The sequence below is a fragment of the Rhinolophus sinicus genome, chromosome 18 (genome assembly GCF_057876585.1).
Source record: "Rhinolophus sinicus isolate RSI-liver-muscle chromosome 18, RSI-T2T, whole genome shotgun sequence".
Classification (NCBI taxonomy): domain Eukaryota; kingdom Metazoa; phylum Chordata; class Mammalia; order Chiroptera; family Rhinolophidae; genus Rhinolophus; species Rhinolophus sinicus.
The window spans coordinates 9590206-9603134 of NC_142518.1; the positions used below are offsets into that span (position 1 = coordinate 9590206).

General features: G+C 38.0%; 1 protein-coding gene across 3 annotated transcripts in view; it reads right to left on the minus strand.

Moving 5' to 3' along the window:
* The window catches only part of PIR (pirin), a 108645-nt gene that overhangs the window by 90715 nt on the left and 5001 nt on the right, over window positions 1–12929 (minus strand). For all 3 annotated transcript variants that reach the window (XR_002138553.3, XM_019746288.3, XM_019746287.3), the window contains exon 3: window positions 7100–7192. Coding sequence is in view for 2 of the 3 variants with exons in the window: in XM_019746288.3 (XP_019601847.1) it covers window positions 7100–7192 (93 nt within the window). In the remaining variant the exon portion in view is untranslated. The remainder of the gene's footprint in view (window positions 1–7099; window positions 7193–12929) is intronic.

Consider the following 12929-nt stretch of genomic DNA (forward strand, 5'->3'; position numbering starts at 1 on the left):
CTACAAATAAATATTTTCCTCCTGCTTTTCAATAGCTAGAACTCTTATTAATAGATTCAATGCTTCTAGAACCATATTAAATCATAATGGTGCTGGTAGACATTCTTCTTTTTTCTCAAATTAACAGGATTATGTCTAATATCTCAGTGTGCGACATGATATAGGATGTTCATTGAACAATAGCATTTATAATTTTGAGAAAGTATCCTGCTCTCCTAATTTTTAGAGTATTGTTTGCTTCCCCTCCCCCCCAAAAAAATTTGAGTTTTAATCTAATCAGGCTTTTATTCAACAATGGTATTCTTTGGTTTTGAAAGCACACAGCAAGCTAGAAGCTGTGTGGGAGACGGGAGGTTCAAATCCAGTTGTGAGGTTTCGTGTGAATCACCGTTGAGTCATCAGGACCCTTCCCTTCCTCTCCATGATATTGTTCAGGCATTGCATGCAAACTCTGCTGCCTGCCAACCAGTGAATTTGAGTGTGGCTGCTCTGCTGGGCACGCCCTTGGAAACAAGGCTGGTTTGTTTTCCTGATCAAAGAACCTGCTGAGGCTTGTAGTGAAAAACTAAAAACATTTCTAAGCACAACTAAGAACATAATAAATTGGTAGTTACAAAATAGTCATGGGGATATAAAGTACAGCATAGGGAAGAATATAGTCAACAATATTGTAATAACTATGTATGGTGTCATGTGGGTACTAGACTAATCTGGGGGACCACTGTGTAAGTTATATAAATGTCTAACCACTATGCTATATACCTTAAGCTAATATAAAATATTGAATGTCAAGTGTAACTGAAAAAAATTTTTTTTAAAAGACCATCCTAAAATGTCCCGGAGAAGCAGCCATGACAGTTTACAACTACCAGTTCTTAAATTTAGGCAGGGGTGACCAACCATCCTGGTTGCCCCAAAACTGAGGGGTTCCCAGGGACATGGGACTTTCAGTGCTAAAATCTGGAAATTCTGAGGCTATAATTTAAAGGATGATTTTGAAAGGCACAAAATAATACATTTCTTCTCAGAGGACATGAAGCGTTCATCAATAGTGCGTGAACTTGACTGGTTTTTCAAGCTAAATTAAACCTTGGCAGGGCGTGGACTTAAAAGGGAAGAGTGCTGCCCATTTTTTAATATCACTCTTTGTTTCTGATCATTTATAAGTGGCCCTGAACAAATCAAGATATCAGGCCTGACCAGAAATAGGTCACTGCAAAATTATTCCACCCTTTACCACCCAGGCCTTTGGAAAACAATGCTTTCCAGCGTCCAAACTCCTGGCAGGAAATACTAAATGCATTTTCCCCTTTGTTGTATGACAACCAGCTGTGCCTCTTCCGTGGCATTCCTTCTTCCTCAATTTTCAAGCAAGTTTTTAACAGAAAATATACAGCTAGCCAAACCAAAGAGTTAAGTTAAAAAAAAATAGCCATTAACTCAGTAAAATCAGGTTCTCACTCTTATCTCATAGAATTATATTTCTGGTTTGGAAGGTCATCTACGAGGCATGACAATTAAATTTGTGAACTCATCCTAGAAAAAGTGCTACACACCTCATTGCTAAATACCATGATCACCTTCGAAGTATTCCCCTTGGGAAGCTATGCACTGACGCCAGCACCTAGTCCACCCTTCAAAGCAACTTTGGAACTCTTTCTGGAATGGCCATCAGAGCTGTCGTCGTATTACCCTAGATGTCCTGAATGTCATCAAAATGTCTTCCTTTCAGTATTTCCTCTATCTTTGGGTAAAGAAAGAAGTCACTGGGGGCCACATCACGTGAGTAGGGAGGGTGTTCCAATACAGTTATTTGTTTACTGGCTAAAAACTCCCTCACAGACAGTGCCGTGTGAGCTGGTACATTGTCCTGATGCGAGAGCCATGAATTGTTGGCGAAAAGTTCAGGTCGTCTAACTTTTTCACGCAGCCTTTTCAGCACTTCCAAATAGTAAACTTAGTTTACTGTGTGTCCAGTTGGTAGAAATTCATAATAAATAACCCCTCTGATATCAAAAAGGTTAGCAACATCATTACAACAAGTTTGCGAACTTAATTGTCAGACCTCGTAGTGGAGCACTTCTCAAATGTTAATGTGCACATCAATCCCTTGAGATGTTATTAAAATGCAGATTCTAATTCTGTAAATTTCAGGTGGAGCCTGAGGTACCAGGTGGGACCACTGCAGATATACTGATTACACTTGATGTAATAAGAATTTTGTAGAATAATATTCTTTGATCATGTATCAATATCAGTTTAAGAAATGCAAGTGTACACTCAAAATATGTATATTTATTTATATTTTATATTCATGTGATAATACAGCATAATTTTATTTTTATTTTTAAAAATTCACATGAGCTCTAATATTTTATTCCAGCACAGCACTGACTCATCTCCCACACAGCCATTTTGAGAACCACTGATCCTGGTAACACACCCATTGTTTAAATTCAGTACACACTTGTATTTCTCTAGAAATAAGAAAATCACTTCAATTCAGGGGGTTTATCCTATCATTGCATAATGAATTGTTATAAAGTTCTTCCTTCTATTGGTTTGTATCTATTCTTTGTATCCAAAGGTTTGCCTTTGGGGACATGCAAAACAAGCGTAATCTCTCCTAACAGTGTTGCAACTCCTATCACTGAAAAGGGCCTGATTTCTTTAATATATAAAGAGCTTCTATAAAACAGTAAGAATACCAGCAACCCAACAGAAAAAAAATAGGGCAAGGATATAAATACTTGTATGTATGGTGAACAAAGGTTTTAAAATGGAAAGTTAATCAACTTCACTCAGATAAGAAAAATGCAAATTAAAACTATGAGGCATGATTTTTCACTGGTCAAAACGGCAAAGATAAAAGTTGGGTAGTTCTGTTATTTTCTGAATAAAATAATAAGGAACATTAAAAAAAAAAAAAGTTGGGTAAATATATTGCACTGGTGATGCGGAGGGAAAACAGGTACCCTCATACATTGTTGCAGTAAGGTCAGTTGGTACAACCGTCATGACAGATGCTTAATGAAGCCAGTAAAGATTAGTTTTTTGAAAGGTATTGAGAAAATGCTAACAGTATAATGTTAAGTTTTTTAAAAAGACACAAAACAAATGAGGTGTGATCAAAAAACACAGTGGATGTTTAAATGAAAATTTATTACAGTAAAAGACACATTGCCATTATTCCCCCTCAAAATACTCCCCCTTGCTTCAAACACACTTATCCCATCATTCATGCCACTTTTTGAAGCAGTTCTGGAAGTCCTCTTTCATGATTGTCTTTATTTGCACTGTTGCGGCTGCCTCAATGTCCTGAATCATTTTGACTTATGGGAAGAGCCAGAAGTCACAGGATGCCAGATCCAGTGAATAAGGTGGATGAGGACACACTGTAATGTTTTTATTTAACAGAAATTGCAGTACCAGAAGCGATGTGTGACACGAACATTGCCATGATGGAGGATGATTTACGGCACACTTTAAAACACACCCTCGCTCTACCATAGCTCACACCCGACTGCACCAAACAAGTTGAAACTTGTCACACACTGTTACTAAGGTTTGACACGCCACATCCCATATTGAAGATCCCTGCCTTTCCGTTGGATGGCACTCGGCAGCAGCATTCACTGTATTTTGTGATCACAATGGAAAGGCTCCGTGTCACACATTGCTTCTGGTACAGCAATTTCTGTCAAACAAAAACATTACGGTGTGTCCTCATCCACCTTATTCACCAGATCTGTGACATGTGACTTCTGGTTCTTCCCCAAAGTCAAAATGACCATGAAAGGTAAACGTTTTGAATCAATTCAGGACAGCGAGGCAGCCACGACAGCGCAACTAAAGATGCTCATGAAAGAGGACTTCCAGAACTGCTTCAGAAAGTGGCAAGAACGATGGGATAAGTGTGTTCTAAGTGAGAGGAGAATTTTGAGGGAGATTAATGGTAACGTGTCTTTTAGCGTAATAAATTTTTTTTATTTAAACATTCACCATATTGTTTGATCACACCTAGCATACAGCATGATACCAGAAAAAAGTACTGGAAGAAAATACATCAAAACAATAACAATACCTATTTATGGATGGTAAGGTAACATAAGAAGTTATTCTAACTTTTCTCCTTGTACTAATTAGCATTTTCAAAATGTATAACAAGCCTGTAGAAAATGCTCCACGGAGGAAATGATGAGAGTTTACAAGTGGACCTGATTTTAAATTGCAGACTTTCATTTTTTAATTTTTTGATTGTTTTTTTTTTTTTTTTTTCAGTTACAGTTTACATGCGATATTATTTTAAATTAGCTTCAGGTGTACAGCATAGTGGTTAGACATTTATATAATTTATGCAGTGATCCCCCGCCAATTATTCTAGTACCTACCTGGCACTACACATACTTATTACAAAATTACAGACTTTTAAAAGTTCACATTAAGACAGATCTGAACTACACTCCTGGGGAGTACTGATATAGGTGATTATAGTTATTCACAAGAGTTATGTTCTATAAAGTTGCCACGATCACTGAATTAACGAACACTGAACCACTTCTTCTGGAGAAATACAGGGTTGGGTCCCTCCGGTCACATTTTCATCAATCAATCAGTACATAACCTTGTTTTATATTTGTTTCTGTTTAAAGACACCTCATTTAATATATATTGTTGATGAATTAACACTGAACTCACGGCCAAGAGCACTCTAACTCTTTTCTGAAGGAAGTGTATCTAACACATGTGTTTTCTCCATAAGGCACCTCCCAGCCTTCTTGCACATAGGAACACTAGACAGCACTTCAGCACTACAGTTTGGGGGCCACTTTAAACAGTGAAATCACCAACACAAAGCACTAAAATGTGAAAAACGTGGCTCTGACTAGGCCTCAAGAAGGACATTCGTTTGAATGTGAGAGCTGGAATAAGAAGGCAGATCACCACCTTGTTCATCCTTCGCTGGGAATGAGCATGCACATTGGGCAGGTCTGTGCACACCCACAAATGTCAGCGCAAGCACCAGAAGTACTGATTTGGGGATTAAAAATAAATTTTAGCAATAGTTTAGTGGTTACCAGAGGGCAGGGGGGGAGGAGGATGGTAGATGAGGGTAAGGGGGATCAAATATATGGTGATGGAAGGAGAACTGACTCTGGGTGGTGGACACACAATGGGATTTATAGATGATGTAATACAGAACTGTACCCTGAAATCTATGTAATTTTACTAACAATTGTCACCCCAATAAATTTTAATTAAAAAATAAATAAATAAATTCTAGCAAGTAGATGAATTTACAAATACAGAATCCACAAAATGATGAGGATCGACTATAACTACACAGTTTTTAAGGAAGATTCTTACTCAAAAGAAGAGTCAAATACCAATATTCTGCAGCTGAACTCCTTCAGAGTAGTTTAAAGTTGAGTTTACAATTTATAACAGTCCCCCTTTCCATAACAGAAAGGAAAGCAATGTGTTTCATCGTTCATTTTATATATTCATTGTCTTCAGCAAAAGCCATCTCTTTTTATTATCCAATTAAATGCAGCCAGTAGTTACTGAGTATCTCCAACTAGAGAACATGGGGATATGTGGGATTATCTTAGGTGAAGCAATTTACATTCCTTTTGCGCATGGCCAGGGAGGTGGCGATTGAGGCAATTCCTAACTCTCATTCAAAACAGGCAGAATATGATTGAGGCCACCACAGAGGTGTAATGTTCTAATGTGCATGAGATTGGTAAACATATAATGCTATGGGGACCAAATGAAGGAGCAAGTGCATCCACTTGTGACTGTCTGGAAAACTTGATGGAGATAGTGATATTTGAGAAAACCACGAAAGATTAGTATAATGGTGACTGGGGCTGTGGGATGGACTGGTGAGAATGTCCTGACACCAGAAGCAGAAGAGCACAGTGGGGACACATGTTCTAGAACCAGCTCAGAATCCAGCAGGAATGTAGGGTAGGTGAAAGAAATGAGAAGAGAATTGGAAGGCAAATGGCTAAGTGAGGAAGGGAGACCTAACTACTTTGGTCCTTAACACCGTTTCCAGAAGCTTCTTGGCTCATTTCACCTTTACCCGACAATGATGAACTCTTTACTTGTCCATCTTTTGCCTTGTTAAGTAAGCCGAGGTCAGGCCTCATTATTCGTTAGCCTCCCTCCCTCTACCTTCTCCCCACACTCCCCAACACACAAACATGCACCCTAACATACAAAAGGTCACCCAACACCAATGCCTGCATGTCACCCACTTTCAATATTTACTCATTCAATAATTGGCTTGACAAACACACTAAATCTTTAACAAGTCTTGGTCTGTTTCCCCAAAATTACACATTTTTCTCATACAGCAGATGGCTAAACTTTGTAACTAGGAAGTAACCACTCCTGTATTTTTCCAGAAGTATATATGTGTGGGAAATAGGAATCTTTGAAAGTGCCATAATATTATATTATACATTTTTATTTCTGTATCTAACCAAAACTTAAAACAGATGTGCAGCAGAATCTCTATTAAATTTTACAGTTAAATTTGTAAATGTACATGTATGACTTTAAAATCCTAATTTTTAGGCTATGTTCTATTTCAATCCATTGGTTCTACAAAATTCCCTAGAACTGGGTTTAAATAGTTATAGTGTTCTTGGATTGTCTTTCGGGTTTAAAATATTATATTACATGAGGTTAAACATTTCTGAACAGTCTTGAAGAAAACTAAGTTTTCTATATAAAATTATTTTAATCACATCTTAAATTGCTTCTTCTATCTAAAATAAATTTTAATTATATAAATATTTTAAGAAATCAACTCTTGCTCTTTATTAACTACTCAAATAGGAATGTCTCCAGTGGCACAAATTCAAAGAATATTAAAAACAGTAAATATTTCAATTTCAGTATACTTCATGTAAAATAGATAGTACAATTCTCTAGTAACAGGTCTACAGCCAGGAACTGATAAATTAATTTTTGCCTATTATTCATTGCTCTTAAAATTGAATTTTCTATAAGAAATGATTACTAAATTTAAGAACAGAGGCAAGTTTTAAAATATACACTTTTGCAGTCAAATGATATTACTTACTGTTTCAAAACCTCGATGTGGGTGATCAGGAAATCCGCCTGGTCTACCACCTTTAAATTCATCGAACAGTAAAAATGGATCCAGATTTTTTAACTGAAATAAAAATAAAGTTCAGCAGATTAGATATGCCTTTTCAGCCATATTACTAGGGGCTACATTCATGAGCAGATCTAGAAAGACTCACTGAAAATTACGTAGCCAGTGAGCAACTTTAGCGATGAAAATTGCTTTGAGGAAAGAACTCCTTACACACACACACACACACACACACTCACTCACTCACTAGTTAAGTTAGAGTTGACATTTTATGAGAAGCGTAAAGAGTGAACAAACATTTCATGATCGTCTAAGATTTAAATTGCCAAGCACAAACTAGATACAGTCTATATCCTAAACACATTCACCACCTCATGGGGGAACAGACTAGGAAGTCAATGACTGCACAGTGATGATAAATGCTCTGAAGGAGACACTTACATATGAGAGTGGGGTGGGATCAGGGAAGGTTCTACAGGGGAGGTGTCACTTAAGATGAGGCTTGAAGTACATGTAGAAGTTAATCAAGTAGAAGGGAAAGAGGAAGAAAATTCCAAGAAAAAGAGCACAGAAACAGATTGGCAAGTTTGAAAAAAACTGCAAGGAAAGTACTCCATTGGGGCAAAAGTTGCACATGGAATTATGATGAGAGATGGGCCAAGGAGAGAGGACAGATCTCAAAGGAGTTTGGATTTTATCCTGAAGGTGACAGGTTTTAATCAAAGGTTGAGATGATCAGATTTAGAGAGATCACTCCAGCAAACGTTTGGAAGATAGTTTGGAAAAGGAAGAGAAAGGAGACAAAGAGTGTTTGGAAGGTCATTTCAATAGTCCAGGCAAGGACAAAGACTAATGCAATGGCTGTGGTGATGAAGAATGGGAAAAAGGAAGAGCATTAGATGACTCCCAAACTTCCAGCTATGGTGCCTGGGAGGATGGCAGGGCCATCCAGAAACACAAGGAATATAACAGAAGCAGCCTTGAAATAGCCATGGTGACTTTTAGTTCACACTGAGTTTGAGATATCAACATGTTATCTGTATATAGAATTTGAATATTTAGTATCCAGTATATTGTGCAAAAGCTAGAAGGCAGATAAGATAAATCTCAAGTTCAAATGAGACATAGAAACAGATTGAAATTGCTTTGAATCTATGGACCAATTTGGGAAGAATTGACATGTATATAATATTGAGTTTTCCTATACATAAATATGGTTACCTCCATTTATTTAGGTCTTTTAAAATGTCTTTCAATAGGATTTGTCATTTTCTCCATAAAGATATTGCATATACTTAATTTTTTCTAGCTAACATACTTTTTAATGGTATTATAAATAGTCTTTTAAAATTATGATTTTGAACAGTTTGTGGCTGGGGATTAGAAATGTGAATAGAAAGGCAGTTATGAACATTTCTAAACTCTTACTAATTTTAGCAATTTACTCATAGCTTTTTTGGGGTTTCCTTTGCAGACATTCATAGCACCAGTATATTTATCAATAAGCTTTTGCCCAATATCTCACAAACAATTTTTTGCTTGCATTAGATTAAAGCTGTGGCAGGCTGCAGTTTTTCTGGCTCTTGCTGGGATTGGCTGGCCTCTACATGTCTTCTCACTCTGGGTTCCAACTGAAACAGTGGCCACTATGTAAGAAATGCTTTTCTCATAGCCAAGGTCAGGAGCAAAAGTGAACCAAACCAATCGGGCACAATCATATTAACACATCCCATTGGTGAAAGCATGTGACCTGACCAAAACCAAAGTCAGAGAGGAGGGCACTTAAACGCTTCCTATGGGACTCAGGGGTAATGCAGCTAAAAGTGGGTGGGGATATATAATCCTACTGTAGGGAGTGAATATTTGGGAGTAATATTTCAATTAACACCCATAAGCAAATAACTCAGTTTTTCCCCCTTCATTTTAAATATTTATACTTTCCTTCTCCTTGTCTTTTTGCAAGCTAGCACCTCTACAACAATGCTGAGTTGAAATGATGGTAATAGATGTCCTTGTCTTGTCCCTGATTTTACAGAGATTGCTTTTTAAAGTTTTACTGGTAACCAGGTGGTTTAATGCTGGCTTTCTGTAGATTCCTTTCATAAAGGTAAGGAATTTCCCTTCTCTTTCTAGTTTATTAAATTTTTTAAAGAATAAATAGATGTTGAATTTTATTGAATGCTTTTTTTGTACTGATTGAGATACTTATGTTTATTTTTCCTGCTTTAATCTCTTAATGTTGGTAAATTATACCAATAGATCCAACTAAATTTACCTTCTTCAGATTATCCAAATTTGGACATGGTATATGTTTTTTATGCAATGCTGTACTGGGTTAGTTAAATTTCGCTTAGGATTCTTGCAAAAATATTTATAAATGCGATGTAATTATCCTTTTACTTGCTGTCCTTGTCTTGTCGGGTCTTGTAGCAAGGTGACACTGCTTCATAGAGTGGTTTAAGTACTCCTTGGACCTTCGCCTTCTGGAGAGTCTGTGCATTACTGCAATTATCTGTACCCTAAATGTTCAGTAAAATTAGTCTGTAAAGTCATCTGGACCTGTTGTCTTTGTGATGAACTTTTAAAATACTGATTCAATTACCTTAACGGCTACAAAACTATTCAGATTTTCAATTTCTTCTTTCTTTCTCATTGATTTTGGACTCTATAAATTTATCTAACTTCTTGTGAGCTCAGCTAATTAATTTTTAAAGTTATTTGTTTATTTATTTCATGGTATCTACTCTGTCATATTGCTAGAAATGAAAGTATCAAACCCTCTTTTTGTCTGCCTCTGGTTTTAACTCTATTTTCACTTTCTATGGAAACAAACACACATGCACATATATACATGTATACTGCACACACACGCGCACGCACACACACACACACACACACACATTCAACAATCTTCTGCAAGTTTTTTCACCTAACCAAGTCTCAGTCTCTTCACTTTAAAATGTGAACTGTGACACATATAAAGCTGGACCACTTTGTAACCCATCTCAGCCCAGTGTTTCATCCAGTCCAGTATTAAAAATTGAAAAACAACTTATTGAACACTCTCAAAATTGCCAAAGGGGGCTTCAACTTAAAGATAATATTTAAAATCCCCCTTACTCCTCTCCAACATATATCTGCCTCCAATATTTCCATCTTCTCTCACTCTAACTCTTCAAATCTCCTCGAAACACCTGGAGACAGCTCTTCCCTTTTCTCCTCTTCCCCCCTCACCTTCTGAATTTACCCTTTTCTCTTCCACCAGTAACTCTGCTCTTTCCAGTGAAAATCCGATTTTGGATCCTTTCAATTTTATCCTGTCACTCATAGCTCCATCTCAGCTCAATGAAAGTTTAGGAATGGGAGTGGGGTTGGAAGAGAAAGGGTTGAAAATTCTCCTACCTTATAATATATATTTTTCTTCTCAAGGATAATATATACCTTGAAGGATTGGAAACAATGAAAAGTAGAGTATCTGGTCCAGTGCGCGAAGCACTGTAGGTTCTACATAGATGGGTGGTAGCTGTTACATCATGCTGGTCCAATAAATCTCTGAGCACAACTTCCCCAGGGGCAAAACAAAGGGTTTAGAGCATTAAGATGGTTTTTTAGTTCTATATTGTTGTAGGTCTATGGAATTAAAATATGGGTAGAGATGAGATATTTATTTATTGCCTCTTGGTATCAAAGAGTTTCATATAAGCAAATACATCGTGCTGTTAAATAAATAGTGAAGAGGGTCCACTCTTTCTAATCCTACCCTCATCACCATCCATCACCCACAGAACAGCAGTTGCTTGAAAAGTACTATTTGTCATATATTGATGGCACATTTAATCCTTCTGGTCACCAATCCATGACATATGGACACACACACAGGAAGAAAGCCAGCACAAGGAAAAGACTGCAGAAGCCAGGGGCTGGTTGAGGAAAGAATCAGAAAGATGAACTGTTCAACTGGTCAAGGGATGGAGGATTAAGTGTAAGAGGCATTCTTCCTCCATCAAGCAAGAGTATCTTGCATTAGACTATTGTACTAAAGTGTTATTTGCAGGCTAGGTATTAGCCCTTATCAAAGTTCCTAAAATTCTCTAAACATTTGGCAAATAGTCAACAACATTGTTAAAGAAACATGTTATCTGTAGATAAGATCTGATTTATATGAGCATTCGAATTTCCTGAAATGTTTGACTTGGCCCCCAACTCATTCACATCTTTCTCTCTTTACATATTAAACTGATGATCTTTCAAAAATTTTGAACCATATCAGAATTACCTTTCCTTCAAACAGCTACAAATCTTTTAGCTGCCAAATTCAGGCGGCAGCTTCCAAGCTATTTCTTTTGGTCTCGAGAAGGCAAGTCAACACTTATAACCACCTCCCCCCAAGCCCATGGCACTACCATAATAAAGCTCCAGCAGCCTGGCATTTTATATAAGTCAGGAAGCACCACAAGTAGCTACCAGGAATGTCAGTTCCTTGGGTATAGGGCCAAAACTATGCTTTTTTATGATGCTCCGCTGAACCTAGAATAATTCTGTGTACATAGAAGATATTCCACAAACATCCTAAGTGGTACTGGTTTAGGTGTCTAGCTCCCTGGCAACTAGATGTGGTCATATGACTGAATCTGGCTAACAAGAGGTATGTAGAAGTTGTTGGGTGGGATTTTTAGGGAAATACCCCATAAAAAGAGGATGGACAGCTGGCAGGTACCCTTTTGCCTTTCCCTCTTCCTGCCTTCTGTGTCCGAGAGCAAGCAAATGGTGGCTATTACCCCAACAGCTATCTTGGGCCATAAGGTGACACACTATGAATGTACTAAGAGTGAAGAAATTAGAGTGAATGTGCGTCTCTGGTAATTGTGGGGCATCCAGGACTACCCTGGGCTGCCTACTTTGGGCTTTTCAAAAGAGAAACACAAATCCATACATGAGCCCCCCCCCAATAGCCCACAAAAGGCCAGCCTACATCAAGACAATATGGCAGCAGCAGAAGGGAGAGGCCCTTCAAAGGCAGCTCCAAAGGGTCAGCCTACCTCCTGGGCCTACTCAGCCTCTAGACTGGAGCCCGACAGTAATGAGGAGAAGGCAACAGGAAACTGCCAGCACATGGTCCAGACTGAGAAGTAGATACAACCGGAATGGACTTCGTCTGTGACTTCCACACTCCTCTACCCTGACTCACTACCTACAGACCCTGATAATGGAGAGTGCCACCTACAGAGGCTCTACCAACCAGAACCAAGGTTACTTGATGCTATTAAGGCACTCATAATTTTCACGTGTGATAATGGGATTGTAGTTATATTTTTAAAAGTTCTGATCTTTTAGAGACACAAACTGCCATATTTATAAATGAAATGATTCACTTCAAAATACTCCGCAGGAAGAAATCGATGGGGTGAGAGATGGAATAAAATTGCCCATAAGTTGATCATCATGGACATTAGGTACATGGAGATCCGGTATACTATTTTCTCTACTTTTCTGTTTGAAATTCTTCATAATAAAAATAAATATGAGCGGCCCCAGGAGAATCACATTCCACCAAGGAGTGTCGGGTGGAAGGGGGCATGGGGCACAGAGGCAAATGCAGATGAGTAGCAGGTTTCCCACGCGCTGGGAGCACAGACGAATAATCCGCTAACATCATTCTATGCAATCATTCAAATTCCAGCCTGGCTGGCCTGGCCCACATATAATTGTAATGAAAGGTGTGAGCCAGCTCCACTCCATCTCTTCTTGACCATTCATCACTGAAAGGCTCAGTGAGAGCATTGTAAATTCCGTA